General features: G+C 42.4%; 1 protein-coding gene across 2 annotated transcripts; it reads left to right on the top strand.

The window, feature by feature from the left end:
* Positions 1-733: 733 nt before the first annotated feature.
* On the top strand, positions 734-18,875 carry TRAPPC3 (trafficking protein particle complex subunit 3). 2 transcript variants are annotated; one of them, XM_058195855.1, is made up of 5 exons: positions 734-887; positions 9,677-9,774; positions 10,001-10,100; positions 10,762-10,944; positions 11,692-18,875. In XM_058195855.1, exons 1-5 carry the CDS (start codon positions 843-845, stop codon positions 11,809-11,811), a joined length of 546 nt encoding a protein of 181 aa, XP_058051838.1. In that variant the 5' UTR covers positions 734-842; the 3' UTR covers positions 11,812-18,875. The 2 variants fall into 2 exon arrangements, with proteins under 2 accessions (XP_058051838.1, XP_058051839.1); XM_058195856.1 differs by lacking the exon at positions 734-887 and adding an exon at positions 8,701-8,727.
* The last annotated feature ends 6,716 nt before the right edge of the window (positions 18,876-25,591 follow it).

Below are 25,591 nucleotides of genomic sequence, written 5' to 3'. Positions count from 1 at the left end.
CCCTTGCTCGCATACCATTTTTCAAAGATAAATTATTTAAACAGATCAACAGTTTAAATTCTTTATATGATCAATAAAACATATTAGGGGCCTCTGTGGCTCAGACCGGTAAGACAGTCTGTTATTAACAGCAGCTGCTTGCAATTACTGCAGGTTCAAGCCCCACTAGGCCCAAGGTTGACTCAGCCTTCCATCCTTTATAAGGTAGGTAAAATGAGGACCCAGATTGTTGGGGGCAATAAGTTGACTTTGTATATAATATACAAATGGATGAAGACTATTGCTTGACATAGTGTAAGCCGCCCTGAGTCTTCGGAGAAGGGCGGGATATAAATGCAAATAAAATAAAAATAAAATAAATAAATAAAATAAAACAGACTTAGATTTTTGAGAGCAGCTAAACACTGACACCTACTGGGTGCACCGAAACTTGAGATTCCCTACTGCAGAAGTCTTCAAACTGGGCCGCTTTAAGACTTGTGGACTTCAACTCCCAGAATTGTCCAGCCTTTCTGGGAGTCGAGGGTCCACAAGGCTGGACAATTCTGGGAGTTGAAGTCCACAAGTCTTAAAGCGGCCAAGTTTGAAGACCTCTGCGCCTACCGCCTTGGCATAAACTCGCGCGAGCACGCTGGGAATTGTAGTAGCGCTGCAGGAAGCCTGCGCAGGCGTAGTTCAACAACACCGTCTTTCGCGCAGACTCCCGGCGTCCCTCGCGGGCGTTTACCTGTCGCCCGCTGCATGCTGGGAGTCGTAGTCCTTCCCTGAGGAAAGCGACAAGGCGGAGGCAGGACGGCTTCTTTCTCCCGGAGTTCCTCTTCCCGGCCGGGCGAGGCGGCAAAATGGCACGTCAGGGCAGCCGAGGAGGCTCCGAGAGCAAGAAAATGGTAATGGTCTCTGGCGGGGCCTGAGGAGAAGCTTGATGCTGGGAGGTGGGGTGGGGGGCTGCCCCGACGGAGGAAGGCGGGCGTTGGGCGTTTGCCCGGCGGGCCTTGAAGGAGGGGAAATGCTATGTTTGTAATGGCCACCGTGAATAGAGATGCTGCACGTCAAGGGTTTCCCTGATAACGGTTGGTGCCTTTGCCGGGCGAAAAAAAAAGCAGACCGGTAAAAGAGGTGGTGGGGATGAGGCTGACATGCGGGCCGCCCCCGAGGAAGCCCAGAGGGCCCTAAAGAGGGACCTTAATTAGCTAAGAGGAGAAATATCAAGCTTTATGTAATCATCGTATCGTCCTGTATCTTGTATTATTTAATAATAGTGCCCTGTATGATGTATTATGTTATATTACCCCTTATATATATTGTCCTACACACACACACACAAACTCACTCATTCTAAACATTCATCATAGAGGATTGACATTGTATATAATATTGTCCTACACACACAAACACACACACACACACACACACACACACACACACACACTCTCTCTCTCTCTAAACATTCATCATAGAGGATTGACATTATATATAATATTGTCCTACACACACACACACACACTCTCTAAACATTCATCATAGAGGATTGACATTATATATAATATTGTCCTACACACACAATATTGTCCTACACACATACAAAACATTCATCATAGAGGATTGACATATATAATATTGTCCTACACACACGCACTTGTCACTCACTCACTCTAAACATTCATCACAGAGAATTGACATTATATATAATATTATCCTACACACACAAACTAAACATTCATCATAGAGGATTGAAATATGCCGTATTATATATTAATATGTAGTTACAAATATTATTGTCCTTTATGGTGGTATCCTGTTACAAACATGTAATAATAATACATTTTGCATTCTTCCTCTTGATCCCCTATGCCTTTTCTTATTTATGGAATTGGGGTCCCTTTCCTATTTTTAATTACAATTATTTTCATTATCATTTATTAATGGATGCATATGAAATATTAATATATACCTTTCAACATCTAGGTAATTAGGGTATTTTATTTATTAATTTTATGATTTATTAAACTTATATGCCCTCCCCCTCAATCTCAACAACTCTGGATCTCTCTCTCAAAAAAAATAAAAACCAAGCAAATAGATTACGATAAAATCAAACAAAAATACACTAGGAAACCTAGTAACTTGATTTATACAGTTCGAAATGTTGATGAAAGTAATAGGCAAGTTTCCCTAACTTTCCTGGTGTACAAGATCATTTCCATAATAGTGAAAAAATGAACAATCTGAATGCTTCCGAAATACTTTTAAAATTATAAAATATAAAATGTTACAAAATAAAACAGTCACCAGATATATCAAATCTGAAAGAAAATGTTGTCAGGGTGTATGACTGCATAAAATGTTTCTTAAAAAGAAAGAACTGAATGAGCCTCCCAAGGGTTAGTGTAGCCTACTTGGAATGCCCCTGTTTATTAATTAATTATATGTAAATACAGCTAAATCCCTAAGGACTCTTGACAGTTTACAAGACACAACGCACAAGAAACAATAAGTATGAAAACATAGAATACAATTACCGTATATACTCGAGTATAAGCCGAGTTTTTCGGCACGTTTTTTGTGCTGAAAAACGCCCCCTCGGCTTATACTCGAGTCTACCCTTGCAGAGCCGACCCAGGGAGAGGGTTTTTTGCCCTCGGGAACAGCTGGGCCGGCAGGACGAGCCCAAATGCTGCCGGCATGCTTTGCCAGCTCGGCCGGCTCGTTTTGGGGCGGCGGCTGGCCTCCGGCGTTTTCTTCCGCCGCTTTTTGATGGCGGCGGCGGCGGTGGTCGGCGGAGGGGCGGGGCGGAGGGGCGTTGACATTTCGCCCCTCTCACTGTCCTCCTCTTGCCCGCGGTGGGGCGGAGGCGTTGTCACTCGCCTCCTCTCCGAAAGCCGAAATTGAGTGCGGCGGCAGTGGGGGTGGGTGGGTGGGGAGGCCGCCGTGAGTGCCGGCTGGGGAGCCCGGAGCCAATCCCGGGCTCCCCAGCCGGCACTTCACGGCGGCCTCTGCCGCCGCACTCAATTTCGGCTGAGAGGAGGGCGAGGTGACAAACAAACAGAGTTCTTCTCGCTTGGCGTTGTCACCTCGCCTCCTCTCGAAAGTCGGTGAGTGCGGCGGCAGTGGGGGTGGGGAGGCCGCCGTGAAGTGCCGGCTGGGGAGCCGGGATTGGCTCCTGGCCCCCAGCCGGCACTCACGGCGGCCTCCCTGCCGCTCGCACTCAATTTCGGCTGGAGAGGAGGCAGAGTGACAAACAAATAGAGTTCTTCTCGCCTTGGCGTTGTCACCGCCTCCTCTCCGAAAGCCGAAATTGAGTGCGGCGGCAGTGGGGGTGGGTGGGTGGGGAGCCCGGGATTGGCTCCTGGCCCCCAGCCGGCACTTCACGGCGGCCTCCCCTGCCGCCGCACTCAATTTCGGCTTTTCGGAGAGGAGGCAGAGTGACAAACAAATAGAGTTCTTCGCCTTGGCGTTGTCACTCGCCTCCTCTCGAAAGTCGGTGAGTGCGGCGGCAGTGGGGGTGGGGAGGCCGCCGTGAAGTGCGGCTGGGGAGCCCGGGATTGGCTCTGGCCCCCAGCCGGCACTTCACGCGGCCTCCCCTGCCGCCGCACTCAATTTCGGCTCGGAGAGGAGGCGAGGTGACAACGCCTCCGCCCCCACCGCGGGCAAGAGGAGGACGAGTGAGAGGGGCGAAATGTCGAACGCCCCTCCGCCCACCGCGGGCAAGAGGAGGACGAGTGAGAGGCGAAATGTCGAACGCCCCTCCGCCCCTCCGCCGACCACCGCCGCCGCCATCAAAAGCGGCGGAAGAAAACGCCGAGGCCAGCCGCCGCCCAAACGAGCCGGCCGAGCTGGCAAAGCATGCCGGCACTTCAATCCCGGCTCCCCAGCCGGCACTTCACGGCGGCCTCCCCACCACCCACCCACCCCACTGCCGCCGCACTCAATTTGGCTTTTGAGAGGACAGCGAGTGTGTCAAACGCCAAGGCGAGAAGAACTCTCTTTATTTGTTTGTCACTCTCGCCTCCTCTTACTGTCCTCCTCTCGCCCTCGGAGGCGGAGGCGTTGTCACGAATACATCCCAATAAAATGCAAAGGTTTCAAAGCATGTTTTGGAAAAGCAGCGAGGATGGGGAGAATGCTGCCTTGAATGTGAAAGAAAGCGTGGAAAACTCCAACTACAGTATAAAAAAAAAACATTTGCACTCAGTACTTTTTATTTTATTTTATTTTTTGCCAAGTTTTCCCCAGGGTTTTTTTTCCCCCCTATGGAAATTGGGGAGGTGGGGAGAAAGAGGTGAAAAAGAAAAGCCTCTTGGAAAGCGGAGAAATACGGCAAGAACAAACAATTTCTCCCCCCGAGAGGGGGCGAGGAGGAGGAGGAGGAGGAGAGATGGGGGCATTGCAAGCTAGGGTGGGAAGAAGGAGGAGGAAGAAGAAGGGAGGCAAAAGAAACCGACCCTCGCGCAGATCAGCAAATTAGCTTTCCTTCTCCAAACCAATTTTTTTTTTTAAAAAAAACCCGTTCTACCCAGAGCAAATGGCAAATAAGCAGCCCGTTTTGAGTCTGATTATTGTTTCATGGTGGTTGCCCTCTCTGATCTCCTTGTACATGACAAGGCACCTCTAACCCAGCGCTTTGTGTTTGTTATTGGTAATTCTCCTCTCCTTCTTCCATTGGAGTCCTCTCCTTCCTTTCCGAACGGGCGGGCGATTTACCTTCTCTGCCTCTTTTATTTTCCTGGAGGTGGAGGTGTATTCCTAAGGATGCCTTCAGTGCTGGGGAAGGAGCCGATCCATGGAGGGGAGGCGGGCGACGCTGCCGAGAAGCCGCTGCTTACAGAGAGCGAAAGAGCCAGGGAGACCTTGGCATAGGTGGGCGGCTGGTGTAAGGCAGGGCAGAACCTTCGACCCGCAAGGATCCCGGGAGGTGGGGGACGAAAGAGAGGCAGAGAAGGAGGGAGGGAGGGAAGGAAAAGAAAAGAAAAGGGGGAGTGAAAATAAGAGCAGTCCGAGCAATAAATAAATATTGCTGGGCTGCTTTCCAAAAATCCTCAGCACGGAACTAAAAGTTGCAAGTGTTTTGTGAGTTCAAACAGTCCCTTCCAGACTAACACGTTTCATTAAAAGATACAAAGTTTGGTAAACTGAAGCTCGCTCTGTCCAATGCAAAAAAATCATCATCATCATATAATAATAATAATAATAATGATAATAATAATAATAATAATAATGATGATGATAATGATGATAATGATAATAATAATAATAATAATAATAATAATAATGATAATAATGATAATAATAATAATAATAATAATAATAATAATAATAATGATGATAATAATGATAATAATGATAATGATAATAATAATAATAATAATGATGATGATGATGATGATAATGATAATGATAATAATAATAATAATAATAATAATAATATTCAGCCGTGCTTCGCTTTGATGGCAGCCTGACGTAAAATGGGGGGCAGGGGGATACATACACGGTTAGGGAAAAATAACAAAACAATGTTTTGGGCTCAATTGCAGTCTTAAATTGAGGACTACCGGTACTTGCAATTTGAACCTTATTGGACACTTCATTCCTGGAGGGTTTTTAAAGAACAGACTGGACAATCCTTTGTCTGAAACAGTATAGGATCTCTTGCTTGAGGAGTGGGGACTGGACTAGAAGATCACTGTTAGTTTGGGATATGTTCAGAGCCCACACATCTGATGACATAAAAAAATTGGCAAAGTCATCTCAAGTCACTTTGGCCGTTATTCCAGGTGGGCTTACATCTGTATTGCAGCCCCTAGATGTCAGTTTAAATAAACCTTTCAAGGACCATGTGCGAAGGATGTGGCATGAATGGATGACATCTGGTCAAGCTCGTCTGACAAAAGTTGGAAATCTGAGAAAGCCAGACATAGAACTAATAGCACAGTGGGTTCGTGATGCATGGGAAGATATTCCAGAGGACATGGTGCAACGTGCCTTCAAGAAATGTGGCATTAGTAATGCTATGGATGGCAGTGAAGACAGCGCATTGTATGAGAGTGACAGCAGTGATGATGACGACTGTGAACTCAGTGATGACGACAACGTATATGCGGATAACATCACAGAAGCTGAAGTAGCTGAAGCTCTGTTTGGACAAACAGATGATGAGGAGGAGAACTCCAGTTTTGAGGGATTTTAGCTCTCGTTAGCTTGGTTGCTGTTACTTTTAAAGATACTGTATTTTTGATACCATATTCTTTTTGGGGACCCCCTTTTGCACTTTTATTGTTTTTCGTTCAAATAAATATTCATGTTATTTTACTTGGCTCTATCTTTATTTTTTACATTGACCAGTAGCTGCCTCATTTCCCACCCTCGGCTTATACTCGAGTCAATAGTTTTTCCCAGTTTTTGTGGTAAAATTAGGTACCTCGGCTTATATTCGGATCGGCTTATACTCGAGTATATACGGTAAATTAAGAAAACTAAACTAATCAAACCGAGATGAAGTCAAGTGTCAAATGCCATCTGGATCAGGGGGTAAAAGAGTGATCAAAATGCTTGAGATATGGCAGCTTCCCATATCGAAAAACTACAATACTGAGGAAGTTTTAACATACTGTAGAATGAAGACAAGTCGAGGTAGACATTGTAGATGAATAAAAAAATTTGCTTGGTGTAGCAAAAGTAGACCAAGATATGTTTTTCTCTCTTACAGCAGAAATTCAGGACCAGTAAAAGGAAATACTTCTCTATGTAATGCATAGTTAGGCCATCAGATATGATAGTGGACACCAATTCAGATTGTTTTAGACATATACATTGCAGAATTAGGCAATGAATAGCGTCCAGTATTATGGATCAGGTGGTGCCTCCTGAATCCTAGCAGTATACTTAAATTATAGGAGCTGAGGAGCCATATTGGACGGAGACTGTTCCTTTCTGTCCATGCCTGTGTGTTTCAGGAATGCGTTTGGTCAGCCACTGAGTTGTATGAAATGCTGGACTGGATGGACAATTGGCCAGATCCTACATAGTCATTGTTACGTTCATATCTCAGTTTAAGACCTGAAGTTGCCTCAACACAAATGTTGAAGGGCCCACCTGGATTTCATATTTTTGTAGGGTGATTGAACAGGGACTTTTAAAAACTATTTTTCCCAAGTCGCACAATTTTTTTGGTTAGGTTGGGCCTGGTGGGGGGTTCTTCCTCCGCATGGATATGGATGAGGGAGGGCTGGTGAACCTAGTAGATTCCAGAGAGAGAATTGATGGATTCGGTGGATTCTGGGAGATTTCCATCTAGCGAGGTGGGCAGTCCTGCCAGTTGGGCTCATTCTAGTTCTTTAACGTTAAGGTGTGATGCTGATTTTACTGGCATCTCTCTTGACTTGAGGTGCATTTTTATAAAAATCTAAGTGTTTCTTTACTTCAACAATAATGGGATTAGGGCATATAAGAATCAACCAGATCTCTCAAGCATGTGTAACCTGCTTCCTTTGCTTTCTTTGCTGCTAATTATGACAGATTTTCATCTTCTTGGAAAATGGTTTCTGCGTGTCTAGTTCAAAGTCCAAATTGTTTAGATTTCTACTATCCTAGAAAATAGGTCATGGAATAACAGATTTAATTTACAGGAAGGTAGATTGCAATTGAATGCGGTGAAGAACTTTCTAACAGTAAGAACAGTTTCACCATGGAACCAATAACTGCACAAGAGTGAGCTTCTCTTTCTTGGATGTGTTCAAAGCCCGGTCAAATGCTTTGACTTGGATTCCTGTAATGAACAAACATCAGTAGCCTAAATGGTAGCTTCTAAGTCAATGCCACCATTTGGTTTTACTCCAGAACAGTGAACCTTTGTGAACATTAAACACAATTTCTCTCTTTTTAATAGTTATAGATAGGCAAAATGTTCAGAAATGAACTGTTAGCTGTTGAGCATTCTCCACTCTGTCATGTACTGTTTTTCTCCATCTGCCTTGTCAATGGTTATTAAAATATACGTTGTTACTAACCCTTCCTTTATTTTTGTCTCTTTCCACTCTCCAATTATCAGCTAGGTTACAGGAATATTCAGGCTCCCTTTCCAAGTTTTCTAATTCTACAAAACAGCTTTATGTAGCTCTATAATGCTAATTCTATAAAGCAGCTTTGGTCAGTCTGGCTCTCCTATTAACCTTCAACTCTGTATCCTCTGCTGCCTGATGGCTATGGTGTCTCTGAATTCCAAGCCGTAGCTTACAGAGGCTCTTGCTTTTTCCTCCCCTCTCACTATAATAAAAGCAGTATTGTGCAATCTCTACCACTGTGAAATATTGTGACATACGCCCCCCCCCCCCAAAAAGGGTGTGTGTGTGTGAATGAGGCTTCTACCATGCACTACTTTTTTCAGGCTGAATCCCCTTTGCTGCCTTGACAGATGGCATTGGTTGCAAAATATCTAAAATCATGCAAAACACAACCACTCAGAAAAAGAGGTGTGGACTCTTGGTTTGCTGCCCTCAATATTGCTGCTCTGTAGAAATAGTATCATGTTGAATGAACCTTAACTTCACACATGACTTGATTGTCTCTTTTGTGTTTTGGCTTTCTGTGAGCACGTGAGAATGTGGTGTGATTTCTATTGTCTCACTAAACTCTGATGTCTTTTTTTTTCTCCCTTTCTGCTTGCCTGCTGCTTTCATTCTGTAGTATTGGTATTTGCCATTCATTTCACCTTCTGCATCTATGCATCTCATGGTAGGTTTTAGGTTTCTTAATCTGAGACTAGACATTTCTGCTGTATAAAATGAGATTTTAATAAAGTCTTAAGCAGGGTTTGTTAATATGTATAACTGTACCTTTTAAAACCTTGACATTTTCAGCTCTTAATAGGAAGGCGTTTGTATTGCCAATAACTGACAGATTGGTTATTCAACTTTTAGGGATGGGTGGAAGATACAGCAAATATTTTTTTTGTCTTTGTTGATGGTGTCTACATTTCTGTTGAAAGTATATTACTTTGTGGTTCCTTTGAGTTTTTAAGTGGAATATTATTGAAACAATGAAAGTCAAAAAAGTGTTATTATAGGGATTGGACATTTGGAATCTGTCAAATATCTTTCTTTTTTTTTTTTGTCAGTGACCATTTTCATCCTGAAACCAAGGAATTCAATTTTCTGAAATTGTTTGCTCTGAAAAGTTTCACTGATCCAATGTTTGGGCCAAACTATTGATTAGGTCTGGCCACAGGGAGCATGTGATTCCATTGTTCCAATAGCTTCATTGTCTCTTTTATGGAAGTATCACTTGTGTGACAAATTCTATCCTCACTCAAGCAAGTATTGATTAATGAACACAGGAGCAGTTATTACACCAAGAATATTAAGGATTAGATTAGAATTTATGGGCTATCTGTTGGTAGCCACCTTCAAGTCATCGCAGAATCACTGATGCTAAGGAAAAGCAGAAGTCTCTCCCCATTTTCTATTTCTTCTTCATATCTTTAGGACAGAGTTGTATTTATTCTTCTCACCCTCGTTCAAAACTTATGGCCCATGCAGTATTCATGCTCTTCACTATTCTGGTGAAGCAAGTTTTCTTGTTCATTTTTTTTCTTGTGACAGACTAAGCTGTGCCTGGGTCAGCCCCTAAATATTTGCACCCTTTTTTGTCTGGTATATGCTAAATATGTTATGAATTTGTCTAGAGCTCGGAGCTCTTCACTTTGACGTATGGGGCTTTGGTCACTCAGCTGTGTAAGGACTACGAGAATGATGAAGATGTCAACAAGCAGCTTGACAAAATGTAAGTAACAGAAACAACGTGGGTGTTCTCAGGTTAGAAATGTCAGAAGCCCCTTTTCCATGGGTTATTCGCTTGCAGAATAAATCTAATTTTATCCAGTCCTTGGAGTTTGGGAAAATAAATGAGCATGGGTTTCCTTTCTAAAGCCTCAGGTTGTTTCCCTCCAGTCTGACCTGCTTGGTGTGATCACAGTTTCATGGCATCTTGCTTTTGGCTGCTTTAATAGGGGCTACAACATAGGTGTTCGACTTGTGGAAGACTTTCTAGCACGATCCAATGTTGGGAGATGCCATGACTTTCGAGAAACGGCAGATGTAATTGCGAAGGTGATGCCTCTTTTTGACTGTTCAGCTTTGTGTCTGCATGTTTGTTGTGTTGCTGTTAAATAATCTTATTTTCTTTGAACTCATTATAGATATGTATTAGGAACACAATTTTCTCAGCACAAAACAAATGTCACTCTTAGTTTATTATTATTGTTTCACTTCTGTTTTATTTAAAAATGGAGACAATTCCAGAAAACAGCTGAGAACAAGGCTAGTTTTCATCTGTTTTCTGGAATTGTCCCTACCTTTAAATAAGTGAATCAATAATAATAAAAAATTAAAAGTATTTCTATTATCAAAGCTGGATGTCTCTGACTTTTTACCAAGAAACTAAGTAAGATGAGATAATTTTGTAACAGGAAAAAAAAAAGGAACCAGAAAGGCTTTTCTCCTATTCAATAATGTAAGGCAGCGGTCTAAATGTTACCACTGTTTTCAGAAGGGGGAGGCATCAGACATAATGCAGAGAATTACTTATCGAAATCAGTATTGTCTTGTCTAATCTGGTGTTTGGAAAAGAGTTTACTTAAGTATATTATATTGAAGAATTGCTGAGGTTTGTTTTGCGGTCGTTTGTTCGTTGATGTGTAAAAAATAATGGCTTGCTAAATCTTTCACTCTTTGAACCCAGCTCTTCTCTCGTATCTGTTTCATTTGATAGGTAGCATTTAAAATGTATTTGGGTATCACACCAAGCATCACAAACTGGAGTCCAGCAGGTGACGAATTCTCCCTTATCTTGGAAAACAATCCACTGGTGGATTTTGTGGAATTACCAGACAACCATTCCTCTCTTATTTACTCTAACCTCTTATGTGGGGTGCTCCGGGGAGCCCTGGAAATGGTGAGAAGAAATGGAGGCCTGTTGAACCAATGGCCCTGGTGGCTGCTTTTAATGAAATGCATAACTACAAGGCTGCATGTTTTCTGCATCCCATGAAAAATTCAGAATAAATTGTGGACATTAAGTCCATGGGTTTGTGTTAAAAAGTATCAACAATATGATAAAGTAATGGATAGTATTCATTTGGTAATATTAGATTTCCATTTGGTCTGTGAGTCTGAGAACATCAATTAAAACAATTTAAATATTGTCCAACTTTTCCATCTTAAAAAAAATCCTCTAAAATTTCCTCCATATATTCAGGTGCACTTGTGTTGATAAAAAGGTTAGTTTGCGGGCTGTTACACTGTTGTATTGTGAAGGCCAACGCAGTGTTCTCATTTATCAGGACTGCTGGATCAGCCCTTTGTATTGCATTTATGGGCCATCTCTTTTAAGGATTCTAAGTAGCTCACATAGTATCAGTGAGGATGACTTTGGAACCTAAGAACAATTTGTGAGTCCATCAAGTGGGTTCCCAAACCCCCAGTACAAAGGGAGGGAGGGGAAATCACATCACTTCCAAGACAGGAAGGTTGATAAAAGGCAGTGCAACAAAGGCTGTAATGTAGGAGAATGGTGACTTTTCATAAATAACGGGATATATCTTGGCATGAATACCTGTCTTTTTCAAAGGGGTCTGGCACTTCAGGGAGCTGTTGTAGGGAAATATCTCAAAAGTCTGGACTTTCCTCTCTTTCATTGTAGGTACAGATGGCTGTGGATGTCAGGTTTCTCCTGGACACCTTGAAAGGGGATGGGGTCACAGAAATAAGGATGAAGTTTATCAGGCGGATTGAAGACAACCTCCCAGTTGGAGAGGAGTGAGTCTTGAGCAGCCCTCCTACTGGACTGGAAGGGATGAAGTCACTGAACCGGAGCTTCATTCGCATATAGTACCCTGTGTACTTTGAGACACTGACTGGTTAAGACATCAATTCATTTGAAATAGTCTGTTTTATTTCCACAGATTTCTATTAAAAGCTTTTGTAGGATGTAGAACTCTTTTCATATTCATCAGAAACACAAGGCACCCTTTTCTTGATACTACGCTTAGCTCCATGAAAAAATACAGGATATTAAAACTCTGTAATTTGAACATTGGAATAACTCCAGATGCCACTTTCGTTCTGCAGTATGTGAAGAATTCCAGCATTTATATTGGTCAGTTTTTCTTCATGGGGAAGCGTTTCCTAATAGTACAGAATGCATTCTATGATTTGAAAGAATTGAGAGCTCCTAATGGATTTGGACTTGTCCTTTTAGTTTTGCCATTCAACAAAACAATTAAAATTCATGTTGAATCAAGAGCTGGATTCATTTTGACAGTCTTGAAGGAAGTGTGTCATTGAAATTCAACAAAATCCCAGTTGGTGGGGCGTTTCCAGTTTCATCTTTGTCTTCTTAGTTGCTTGGCCGAAATAATTTTAATGAACCAATGATGTAAGGCTCAAGTTTCAAATGTTTATATAATGTTAGAAAAATGATATTCACTCTGAGGGCCTCTTCTTTACATGTTTGATTTCAGTAACTAATTGAAGAGTTGTTCATACCACCTTTGTTTTCTAAAAGTTTTAGGCAAAGCGTGTTTTAAAAATGTTGCCGTTGGGCATCCATGCTGAGAGGATAGGAATGATAGTAGCATGTTTCATGTGCATTCAAGTTTTTCTTAAGAAAAAGTGGTCTCAAGATTGCAGACAGAAGGGTATAAACAGCCTTGTGTGGTAGGTTGATCAGTGTACCAAATGCTGGATGGTTGAAAGGAATTTGAAGAGTATCTTAGAAGAACTTAACAGTGAATATTCACTGAGTTTGTCATCATGTGTATTTTTTGAGGTTCTAAGTTTCCTAGTGAGCAGAACAACCATTGTTGCATTTCATGGACAAATCTGTACTAAATGGTGAAAATCTTTGAATTGAGGATCCCACGGAGAATGTTTGCATTAAACATAAAACTGCCTGTCACACTTAAAGAGGCACAAGAGGCTTCTAGTGATCTCTGTCTTCTTAAAGCATAATGGAATCCATTATCCCATGCTGATGCTGGTGAAAAGATTGCAGTACTTCATTCGTTAGAGAAATTAATTGGTGGTTGGGAGGCTTTATGATTTATCTGTGTGGGTATCAACTGAATGGTATTTTAAAAGTTGGCAAAGGGAGCCGTAATTATTCGATGACTTGGTCTTGTAAATAATGCTGTGGGTAATATGCACAGCGGGAGAATGAAATGGCTTACCTAATTGCAAGAAAATGAAAACCAAACAGTTGCTTTCTCAAGACAGTGGGGCCATTTTTAAGGGTATCTTGGTCACATTTTCCCAGCGCTCTCCTAGAATTTTTCTCAGTTGCTTTGCAGAAGTGTAGAGGCAATATTTTTTTTGCATCATGAAGGATAAAGATTTGAGCATACCAGTTTTGAAGTAATTTGTTCTGACCGTCAGAAGAATCGCCCTGAGAAAATCATTTTTGTTCCTTCTGTAATTTTTGATGGTTTTAAAAAATTAGCTGATTTACAGCTGATTGGTGAATATTGATTAGTTAGATGCAATTTACACCTTCTTATTTGTATATGGGGTATGTCTTATGTGTTCCATTTTTGAAGGTATTGTTTTGAAGCTCTTATATTAAAGACACTCTTAAATTAAGGTGTATGGCGGTAGACTCATAGTTAATTTTATTAAATTTTATCCTACTTTCACTCTCCTCTCTTTTTCCACACTTCAGCAACATAGATCTTTGATTGATTGGTTATATTTCTATGGCCATCTATGTCACAAGGAATGACTGGATGGTGTACAGCAATCAAATAAAATAACTATATAAAAATAAACATTATAAAAATATAAACCATTATTAAAATTAAATATTAAAAGTTAAAATATACAACTACAAAACATGGAGAGAGTAAATATATCATGTTAGTGGAGCCATCCTAGAATGTTACTGGTTCTCTGGGACCCCCAAGCCTGCTGTCATAACAGACCTTAAGGATCTTCCAGAATGCTAAGAGGGATGGAGCTAACCTGAATTCAGGATGGGAGAATATTCCAGCAGGGCAGATGTCATGGCAGAGAAGAGCCCGCTCCTGTAAGTCTCTAGCATGGGCGTGGGCAAATATGGCCCCTTTATGACTTCAACTCCCAGAATTCCTCAGCCAGCCATGTGAGTGGGAGTTGAAGTCCACAGGTCATAAAGGAGCCATAGTTGCCCACCTCTGCTCTAGCAGATGGTACCTGCTGCGTGCCTTCTCTGTTGGGTCTAATGGGATGGGCTTATATAATTGGGGACGGTCCCATACCATGAAGGGCTTTAAAAGTTAAAACCATTGCCATGAATTGGTCGCAGAAGCAAACTGGCAGCCAATGCATATCCTGTTCTGGGGCCACACATAACTGCCACGCTGCTGCATTCTGCACAGTGGAAGCTTCTGAATTGGGTGAAATGCTGACCGGTTTGGACCAGTTTGGGAGAAATGATAGTAAAAAATGCTACTAGTTCAGCCAAACCGGTATTTCCGACCATCAGCTGGGCGACGATCGGCTGTGACGCGTGATTTATATTAGCTACAATTGTCGGATTTCCTGCTTTCCAGCTAATCTAAATCGCATGGCACAGCGGATTCCCCCTCCCTCACTGTTCTACTTACCTTTGCAGACTCGGAAGTCTTCAAAATGTTCATTTTTTAGCGCACGCGCAAAGCGCGCACTTGGTAGCAGATTCACAGAACCATTAGCAGACTTGAAAGGATTTCACCGCTGTTCTGGATACTTTTTAAGGGCAGCCTCATGTAGAACGCATTATGATAGTCCAATCTGGAGGTGATTAGGGCTGAAGTCACTGTGAGCATAGCGCCCTGATCTAGGAATAGGCACAATTGGCAGCCAATACAAAACTCTGTAAAGCAGTGCCCTCCCGCCCTCAAACCTTTTAGGCACCAGGGACCCGTTCCATGATGGAAAATTTTTTCCATGAACTGGATGTGTGTGATTTCGCACACTAGCTAAATCCTGCACATGTGCAGATGAAGCTTTGCTTGCCTGGCCTGATTCCTAATGGGCTGTGAACTGGTACTGGTCTATAGATTTGGGATTGTGGACTCCTGGTGTAAAGCCCCTCTTAGCCACAACTGCTACCTCTGTTGTTTTGAGGACCATCAAATGGCATATCAGGTCTGTGCAACTCCATCCAGCATGAAAGATTGAATAGTCCTAGAAGCAGTAGGCTCCAAAACCCAAAGCTATTCAGTCTTGCCATGGTTCAACTGAAGTCTGTTGTTCCCTATCCAGACATTCATAGCTTCCATGAATAAGACATTCATGGCATCACTTAATTTGCATGGGGCACTGTTACATAATTGGGTGTCATCGATGTCCTGATGATACCTCACCCCATGGCAACAGATAGAGATAATACGAAGGAGAGGAGAGCACCAAACCCTGTGCCACCCCATAAAGTAGGAGCCAAGAGCAGGACCTCTCCTCTCCAACTACTACTGATTGAAATCAACCGCAGAGAAAGGAGGCAAATCAGCACATTTCCATGTCATCTACTCCCAAACCTCTGAGCCGATCCAGATGGACACCATGGTCAACGATATTGAAAACCATTGCGAGGTCAAGTAGGGCAAGGATCAACATACTACCACCATTGCGCTTACTACAGAGATCTTCCAAAAGTACAAGTATTGCTGTTTCTGTCCTACAGCTATGCCTGAATCCTGGCTGAAAAGATTCCAGATAATCTGCTTCCTCCAAGGGCTGTCCTTTTAAGCTGTCACCCAACCACTTTCTTAGACAGATGGAAGCCTCCAAGACCATAAGGCTGGGGAATTCCACCGCCAGTGCAGAAATGAAGCTCAGGCAGGGAGGTTGTGTGTGGCAGGGAAGCTGGCGTACAATGGCAACAATCTCAACTGATCTGTTGTGGTCTGCCAGCAGCCTGCAGAGTTGGCAACGGAGTCAGACAGCGATGAGGCAGAGGAAGAACATGGACCAGTCCTGGAGGCTGGGGAAGGCCAGGATAAGGGCTCTGCCTCAGAGGCAGAGGTGGGGCCAGGGTCATCGGGGAGTGATGTGCGGACTCCAGAGGCTGACAGTAGTGAGGCAGAGGAACAGGAGGAGCCTGTTCCTAATGCATGCATGAGAAGAGCTGCCAGAAGGCAAGAGCAGCTAAAGCAAAGAGGATGACTCGGGAGTAGGGCCAACAGATGATTGGCCCCTCCCATAAGGCTTAAAAGACCAGCAACGGCATTTGGGCTCTTTGCCAGAAAACAACGTTGATAGCCTTGTCTTGCTGCATTTATTTCTTGTTGGTGTCTTCTGCTTTCTTTTGCCAAGAAAGGCCTTTGGCAGTTTGCCTAATTAGACCAAGGTTGGTGATAAGACTGAAGAATTGTGTTAGGAAGAATTTGCTTTGATTTAATTTGGACTACGCTGAGAATGCGTTAATTCTAAGCTGTTCTAATAAAGTCTCTTTGTTTTTAAACTGACTGAGTTTACTACTACCTACTTGGGGCTGAGTCACAACATGATCCCTACCTACAGCCCGATTTAATGAACAAGATCCCACATCCAGTGACCTGTGGAGAGCCCCCCTGGAAGTCATAAGAGATTGCTGGATGATGATCATCACACTGGCACGCCTACCTTAGTCTTGGATCATGCCATATCCAAAACCCAACTGGGCACGTCTCTGAAAGGCCACCACAACCACTCTCCTGGATCCAGCCAGGTCTTGGCAATAAATGCCAAGTTGGCATTAGATTTCACACAAAGGAGGCTTTATTACAGACTGACCCGGCATTTAAAAGCAGCAGCAGGAAATCAGGACTCCTGAAGTTGTGTTGATTGGGTACAAGGACTGAACAAGGACCTGGGGGTAGGTGGCGAGGTTGAGAAACAATGATGACCAAAGTTGGGGAACCAAGAAAAGATATTTAATTGCTCTACTTTTTAACAATCAAGTTTTGGATTGTGCCAATCAGGATTTGTCTTGCAATCATTTCATACAAGTGAAAAGGCACATGCTTGTTATCTCAAAAGTTGGTCAGTGGTACCACAGTGGTGGCTCAGTGGCTAAGATGCTGAGCTTGTCGATCGAAAGGTCGGCAGTTCAGCGGTTCGAATCCCTAGTGCCGTGTAACAGGGTGAGCTCCCGTTCCTTGTCCCAGCTTCTGTCAACCTAGCAGTTCAAAAGCAGGTAAAAAATGCAAGTAGAAAAATAGGGACCAACTTTGGTGGGAAGGTAACAATGTTCTGTGCACCTTTGGCGTTGAGTCATGCCGGCCACATGACCACGGAGACATCTTCGGACAGCGCTGGCTCTTCGGCTTTGAAACGGAGATGAGCACCGCCCCCTAGAGTCGGCAACGACTAGCACGTATGTGCGAGGGGAACCTTTACCTTTTTACCACACCATTCTGGTTTTGGGATGACAAAAACACAAAACCATGATTTGCCAAGTGAATTCATTCTTAGGGTAAGTGGTGGCAGAATTCTTTCTCTCATTGTATAAGCCTTCCACTAGATGTCCCTAGTTATCTAGGATTGACTTGGAAGGGCTGGCTGCTATCCGTACCACAGAAGTTTTACTTTTCTTTTTCAAAAAACTGATAATGGTAGAAATGGGAATGCATTATTTGTATACTATCTGTCATTCTACAGTACTCCTCTTTACACAATTTAAAATTTTAAGATGCATTAAAAATTAAAAAGATATAAATCAGAGATCGTAAATAATGGAGTGATAACACTGGGAGATGTTACTTGCCAAGGTGCATAAACATGACTTCAGTCAATGCTATTATTCTAAGCCTAATAATCCCCACTAAGGAGGTTATGTTCATTCAATTAATATAAAGTTGTCCCTAATGTTAACTGTAAATCTTTTAGCTGGTCTTGTTATCTTTGAAAAGGATGGAAAGAGAGATCTGCCTATTTATGCAAACAGATAGAAAGAATTGGGCAATGTCAGTTTTCTATATTCTTCTTTTATATTTCTGTAGATTCCAGTTTTTAGCAGTGGAACCTGGAAACCTAAACCCTGCCATGCTGGATTGTGTCAGGACAACAAAAACATCACTGTAGAACAGATTCACCCCTCCCTTCATCAACTTGTCTCAATTAGCACAAAACAAAAAATCAAGAGTTTTGGAGGAAAAATTTGGATAATTTTTTTTCCAGCTTAAAACTTCTAACCGCTGATGCTTGGTGACGTTTAAACTGTAGCGTTAGGATTGTATTTTATATTCTCATAGTTGCAAATCTAATTTTGGCTTTCCAGAAGTGATCTCTGTTGGCTCTGGAGATTCCCCCGTAGAAAATGCATTTTGAAAAACGATTTAGCTTCAAGATGGATCTCTCCTGAACTTTCTACGAAGCTTTCTATGTTACTACCTTCAAAGCGCTCCATGGCTTAGGGCCTGGGTACTTACGGGACCGCCTGCTGTTACCGCATGCCTCCCACCGACCCGTACGCTCACACAGAGAGGGACTTCTCAGGGTGCCGTCCGCCAAGCAATGTCGGCTGGCGGCCCCCAGGGGAAGATCCTTCTCTGTGGGGGCTCCTATCCTCTGGAACGAGCTTCCCCCGGGCTTACGCCAAATATCTGACCTTCGGACCTTCCGCTGTGAATTGAAAACACATTTATTTATTCGCGCGGGGCTGGCTTAAATTTTATTGGTTTTAAATTTTTTAAATTTTTATTATTAATTTTTAATGGGTTTTAGTTTTTTATGTTCCAAAGTTTTAGGCCAATTATGTAATAAGTTTTTTAATTCGTATTTTAAATTGTATATTACATTGTTTGTTTTACCTTGGCTGTACACCGCCCTGAGTCCTTCGGGAGAAGGGTGGTATAAAAATTGAATAAATAATAATAATAATAATAATAATAATAATAATAATAAATAATAAAAATAATAATGTCTTGTACTAGGGTGCTTTCTTCATTTTGTGGTGGCAGTGAGTTGAGTTTCTTCTCTGGGTTTTCAGCTAGTAGTTGAAGACGTTTCTTTAATAATGATGGATAGCTAAACTTTTTATGGTTGATGCCAATAGTAACCAAATTTGTTCCGCCTGCGTAGACTGGAGAGAGTCCCTGTATGTCCTGTGATAGAGACAGACGTCTGTGCTTCGTAGCTTACTGAGAAGAGAGAGGGGTGAATTATCCAATTACAGTATATGCTATTTATTTTTGAGTGATTGATGCTGTTTTAAAAATTAAACACCCTATTGGGGACCTCTCTGATTTCCCATGCTTAGCTTTTAATGAATTAGTAAGTCAACTATTTACAGAAAACTTCCCCACATCATTTCTGAGCCTCTCAACATATTTCCCTGTAGAGTTTCCTATCATTTAGAAGTGAAACATTTCAGTGGAATGAATTCTGAGCCAAATGGCTCCCACTGGTTCTAAACAGACTTATTTCATCGAACAGGATTGCATCTTTTTATTCCTTGGAGTTTGGGCCAAGGAAGAAATCTTGCCATCCCCTTATTGGCAAAGTGGAAAAGCCGAAAGCTATTTTAGAACAGAGGACAAACATCACACAAAGGTTTCTCAGATATCTAACTTGCCCCAAATCTAATCCCAATTTCAGAATCGTACATTTATGTCTTATCAGAAACACAACACTATCTTATCAGTAATGAAATACTCCCAATTCATTTTAATGCCACTGTGTGCAGGGTACGAATGAGTGAAATTTAAGCAAGAGAGTTTTGTAAAGGGCTGGAAAAAAAAGTCTTGGTGAATCTGGAAGTCAGAAGTCCTGACAACTGGACTTCTTTCCTTTTTGTTTTGAAGCATTTCACTGCTGCTTTTCTTATTCTCAAACCAAAAAAAAAAAACTCCAATTGCCATGACTCAACTTCCAGACAGCTCCACCTGGACAACTAATGAGAATCTTAATTGACCAACTTGGTGAATATTGTAAATTAACGAAAGAGGAAGGTCCGAACTCTGCAACTAACCCTTTGTGGTTGCACAGAAAATACAACTTCAGTAACGAGTTGTCCATGCCTGGAATGCACTACCTGACTCTGTGGTTTCTTCCCCAAATCCCCAAAACTTTAACCTGAGACTGTCTACTGTAGACCTCACCCCATTCCTAAGAGGCCTGTAAGGGGCGTGCATAAGTGCATAAGCGCATCAGCGTGCCTACCGTACCTGTCCTAATGTTTTCTTTTGTTCGTATCCTTTTCATGTATTTATAATTATGTTTACACTTGTATCTGTCATAAAATACATGCTTGACGAAATAAATAATAAAATAAAAATAAAGATCATCTCAATATGTGGGAAAGGAGCAGTTTTGGGAGCAACCTATTGATCTGCCTGTCTTACACTGGCCTTGCTTTGACAACTGTCAAACTCGTCTCGTTCACATACCAGATGGGGGTCTCAAGAAAAGGTTCTTGCTGTCGCACAAGCTGGATTTCTTGGCACCAACATTTTTAAAAAACCCACTGCCATGGGTTATTCAAGGTAACGCCATATAGGGGAAGGGAGGGGCTTAGTTTTAAATACAAAACAAATGTAATTGAGGAAGGGAGGCGGAATTGGGCTCTAGATAGGAGGAGCCGACAGAATTTATTGCTCTGGTGGGGATCTTGTTAAAAGGATAGAAAGCAGTTGCTCAACTCCATCATTGCTTCACTGGCGAGGCAGCTGCTGGGGAAGAAAAAATGCTTTCTATTTTGCCTCCTTTGTGAAAGTTGAAAAATGGGAGGAAAAGCCGTATTCTGGCATAGAAAATGCAATACTTCCTGGCATAGAAAATGCAGTAAACTTGCACACCCACTGCTAGTGCTTGTTCAAGTCCATCCTTCCCAGGCGTTTTTAAGAGATTTCCTCCTCTGAGGCAGAAAATGCAAATGGTTGTACTTGACGTTAATTTATTAGGGGGGTGCAGATGACTACAGCACGGGTGTCAAACTCACGGTGTCACGTTACCGTCATGTGACATTTCAAGCCATTTTTCCTATTTGCGGAGATGGGGTAGATGTGGCCTGTGAGTGACGTATCCACCCTGTGGGCCGCCAGTTTGACCTCAATTGACACATAACAAATCACAAATGTCTCACTTAGCAACAGAAATTTTGGGCTCAGTGTGGTCATAAGTTAAGGACTACTGTATCATTTGTGCAGAAAAGATTTGGCTCTGATTTGTCTCTGCCTTGTTGCTGGCCTCTTGAAATGGCTGCCAGGAATGGTTGGTGATGCTAAAACTCAACTTCCATTATTCCTGTTGTGGTCCGCCAGCAGTCTGTGGAACTGGCAGCGGAGTCGGACAGTGAGGAAGCTGGGGAGGACGATGGGGCAGTCCTGGAGACAGGGGAAGGCCCAGATGAGAGCTCTGCGTCAGAGGCAGAGATGGGGCCAGGGCCATCTGGGAGTGATGCATGGACTCCAGAGCCTCCAGAGGCGGACAGCAGAGAGGCAGAGGAACAGGAAGAGCCCGTTCCTAGTGCATGCATACAAAGAGCTGCCAGAAGGCAAGAGCAACTAAAGCAAAAAGGATGACTCGAGAGTAAGGCCAGGAAATGATTGGCCCCTCCCATAAGGCTTAAAAGAGCAGCAACGGCTCTTGGGCTCTTTGCAGGAAAGCAATGTTGCTACAATTGTTTCTTGTCTCTTGTTTCTGAACTTCCTGGGGTTCTTGCCAAGAAAAGCCTTTGGCAGGGTGCCAAAGAAGGCAAAAGTTTGTGATAAGGCCGAAGGACTTTTTCTGAAGGACTTCGTTTTGTACCTAATTTGGACTAAGCTGAGAATGAAGTAATTCTCATCTGCTCTAAAATATGTTTGTTTAGGACTGATTGTGTCTGATAATAACTACTTTGATCTGGGTCACAACAATTTCTCACCAGGAACCCTTCAGGATGGATCATGGCTTCACGCACAGAAAAAAATTTGGGGTTGACCCAAACATCTTCATTTCAAATAGTCAGGAAGGAAACTGAAGGATTATATCTTTGGCAGGATTGTTTGAAGACTAAAATGATAATATATAGCCAGTCCTATATTTACCAGAATTCATTTAGCAACCATTTGAAGTCATCACAACACTGAACAACTGGTCCTCACACTTATGACTGTCACACATTTCCCATGATCACATGGTCAGTATCCAGGAACTTGGCAACCGGCATATATTTAGAACAGTTGCAATGTCCCAGAGTTAAGTCATCACCATTTGAGACCTTGCCAGCTGGCTTCCAACAAACAAAGTCAGTGGTGGAAGCTGGATTTGTTTAATGACTGTGTGACTCCCTTAACAACTGCAGTGATTTGAATAACCATGTCAAAAAAGAATCATAAAATCGGGTCCGGCTCAATTAACAATCTTGCTGATTCTGGTCCCAATTGTAGTCTTAAATCAAGGACTATCTTTGATGTCTTCTTTAATTGTTGACTTACAAGTCCTATACGCTGGTTCAAAACCTCTGGAATCGATTGGGTTGCTTGGTTCTGGGTTAAAAGAATGCCTACATACTCTCCCTAAGTATCTCTGATCTGATGCAACCAGTAACTCTGTTTTAAATTCTCCAAAAGTGGCTAGGCCTAAATGTTTTGAAATAGAACATAGAATAACAGGACTGGAAGCAGTGGTGAAATTCAATTTTTTTTTACTACCGGTTCTGTGGATGTGGCTTGGTGGGCGTGGCTTGGTGGGCGTGGCTTGATGGGCGTGGCAGGGGAAGGATATTGCAAAATCTCCATTCCCACCCCACTCTGGGACTAGCCAGAAGTGATATTTGCCTGTTCTCCAAACTACTCAAAATTTCCGCTACCGGTTCTCCAGAACCTGTCAGAACCTGCTGGATTTCACCCCTGGCTGGAAGGGCCCTTGGAGATCTTCTAGTCCAACCTCCTGCTCAAGCAGGAGACCCTATACCAGGGGTCTCCAACCTTGGCAACTTTAAGACTTGTGGACTTCAACTCCCAGAGTTGGCTGGCTGGCTGAGGAACTCTGGGAGTTGAAGTCCACAAGTCTTAAAGTTGTCAAGGTTGGAGACCCCTGCTCTAGACCATTCCATACAAAAAGCTGTTCAGTCTTTTCTTGAAAACTTCCAGTAATGGAGCTATGCTGCCTGAGGAATTCTGGGAGTTGAAGTCCACGCATCTTCCAAGATGCCAAGGCTGAGATACACTGGCCGGTGATGCTTTTCATACATAGTTATCTATGTACTTTAAAAACAAATTGCTTTTCATTACAAAATACCTTTTACCAGTGGTGGGATTCAAATAATTTAACAACCGGTTCTTTGCCCTAATGATTTCTTCCAACAACCAGTTCACCAAACTGCTCAGAAAGTTAACAACCGGTTCTCCCGAAGTGGGACGAACTGGCTGAATCCCACCACTGCCTTTTACCCCTGCATTTGTTTGTACCAAGCAACAGGACTTGAAATATTTACTGACCAGGGCAGGCCTACGGTTAGATCTTAACCCACTGAAGTCGAGGGAGTCCGAATTCAGCTCCAATTGAGATATTGAGGCACATAAGACAGATATCCTGCAAGCACCTCTTCTCATTCCTGGCATTAAAATACTACTACTAAAGCACAAGTACCTGGGTAATATCGGGCAGTCATTTCACGTCATTCGAAGTCTGCCATGTGGTAGATCTGGACTGTCATTTGGGCATCTCTTCACCTTTTTGAGCCATTGCTGCAGTCTTTTGCACTGAAACTAATTTTTCTCTTGCTCCAAAATGTTCATGGCTTACATATTTATTGGAACATTAGGGGGTGCCCTTACAACGTCTGCCTTTGCAGCAGATAAAGCGAATAATTCACCGTCCAGTGAGAAGAAACCTGTCTGTGATAGAAGTCCCTCTCCTCAGAGCTGCTTGAACACCCAGAAACGTTCAAAGTCAACCAGTTCAAAAATAGGATGGCCAGAAGCATCACTCATAAAACTCAAAGCTTTGCAAAGCATAATTTTTGTCAGGCTTTTCAATGTTGCTGGGGCTACGATATTTTGAATTAAGCAGGTCTACTTGAGTTAAGAACTGAGGATGGATGAGGAAGGGTTAAAAGGGTTTAAATCAGGGGTGAAATGCTCCCGGTTTGGACCGGATCGCCTGATCTGGTAGCGATGGTGGCAAGTGGTTCGGAGAACCGGTAGCAAAAATCCCTGCCCCTCCCCCCCATGCCCAGCTGAGCCATGCGATCATCAGAAGTTGGTTGTTTTTTTTTTTACTTTTGAAAGCATTTTTTCTTCGGCTGAAAAGATGCTTTTAAAAGTAAAAAAAAAAAGCCTCTGATGATCGCGTGGCTCAGCTGGGATCGTCAGAGCCTTTTAAAAACATTTTTTCTACAACCTCTTTGGCCGAAAAGGTTGTAAAAAAATGCTTTTTTTTTTTTTTTTTTTTACATTTATATCCCGCCCTTCTCCGAAGACTCAGGGCGGCTTACAGTGTATAAGGCAATAGTCTCATTCTATTTGTATATTTACAAAGTCAACTTATTGCCCCCCCAACAATCTGGGTCCTCATTTTACCTACCTTATAAAGGATGGAAGGCTGAGTCAACCTTTTAAAAGGCTGCTCTGATGATCCCAGCTGAGTTGCCTGATCATCAGAGGCTTTTCTTTTCTTTTAAAGGCAAAAAAAAAAATGCTTTTAAAACAAAAGCCTCTGATGATCAGGCAACTCAGCTGGAATCATCAGAGCCTTTTAAAAGCATTTTTTTACAACCTCTTTGGCTGAAGAGGTTGTAGAAAAAATGCGTTTAAAAGTTAAAAAAAAAAGTTGGCCACAGAACCGGTAGTAACAAATTTTACATTTCCCCACTGGTTTAAATCAGACTTCCTTCCACATTGCTTTTTTCTGCCATTTACTGTCAGCCTTACAAGGTTGCAGGTGATCCTTGACTTAGTGACCAGTCAGTTACAACAACACTGAAAAAAGTAACCTGTGACTGTTTTTCACATTTATGACCATTGCAGCATCCCACGGTCACATGATCAAAATTCAGATGCTTGGCAACCGGCATGTATTCAGTTTTGATGGTTGCAGTGTCCTGGGGTCATGCAATCACCTTTTGTCACCTTTTGATAAGCAGAGCCAATGGGGAAGCCGGATTCGCTGAACAGTCATGCTACTGATTCACTTAACAGCTGTCTTACAAAAGGTCGTAAGCCAGGGCACAACTCGCTTACCAACTGTCTTGCTTAGCAAAGGAAATTTTGGGTCCAGTTCTGTTCTTAAGTCGAGGACTACCTGTTTTTTTAGTAAATAGGACTACCTATTTACTAAGTCTGCACTACTATTTAATCTTCTCATCGTTCCCATCACCCATCTCCTCCCACTTATATGGGAGTATGATTGTATGATTGTAACTTTGTTGCTTGTATCCTTATAATTTATATTGACTATTTCCTAATATGATTTGATTGCTTATTTGTTCCCTATGACTATCATTAAGTGTTGTACTTTATGATTCTTAATGAACGTATCTTTTCTTTTATATACACTGAGAGTTTATGCACCAAGACAAATTCCTTGTGTGTCCAATCACAGTTGGCCAATAAAAAATTCTATTCTATTCTATTCTATTCTATTCTATTCGCATTACTATTACTATTAATCTTCTCATCGTT

The sequence above is a fragment of the Ahaetulla prasina genome, chromosome 10 (assembly GCF_028640845.1).
Source record: "Ahaetulla prasina isolate Xishuangbanna chromosome 10, ASM2864084v1, whole genome shotgun sequence".
NCBI classification, from domain to species: domain Eukaryota; kingdom Metazoa; phylum Chordata; class Lepidosauria; order Squamata; family Colubridae; genus Ahaetulla; species Ahaetulla prasina.
Note: the sequence above shows the minus strand (reverse complement) of the source record. Positions and strands in the feature narration are given on the sequence as shown.

Bases quoted from the DNA above. Each gene is read 5' to 3' on its own strand.
- TRAPPC3 (XM_058195855.1), top strand. From the start codon at position 843: ATGGCACGTCAGGGCAGCCGAGGAGGCTCCGAGAGCAAGAAAATG. The intron at 9,775-10,000 runs GTAAGTAACAGA...CTGCTTTAATAG, and splicing joins AACAAGCAGCTTGACAAAAT to GGGCTACAACATAGGTGTTC. The intron at 10,945-11,691 runs GTGAGAAGAAAT...CTTTCATTGTAG, and splicing joins TCCGGGGAGCCCTGGAAATG to GTACAGATGGCTGTGGATGT.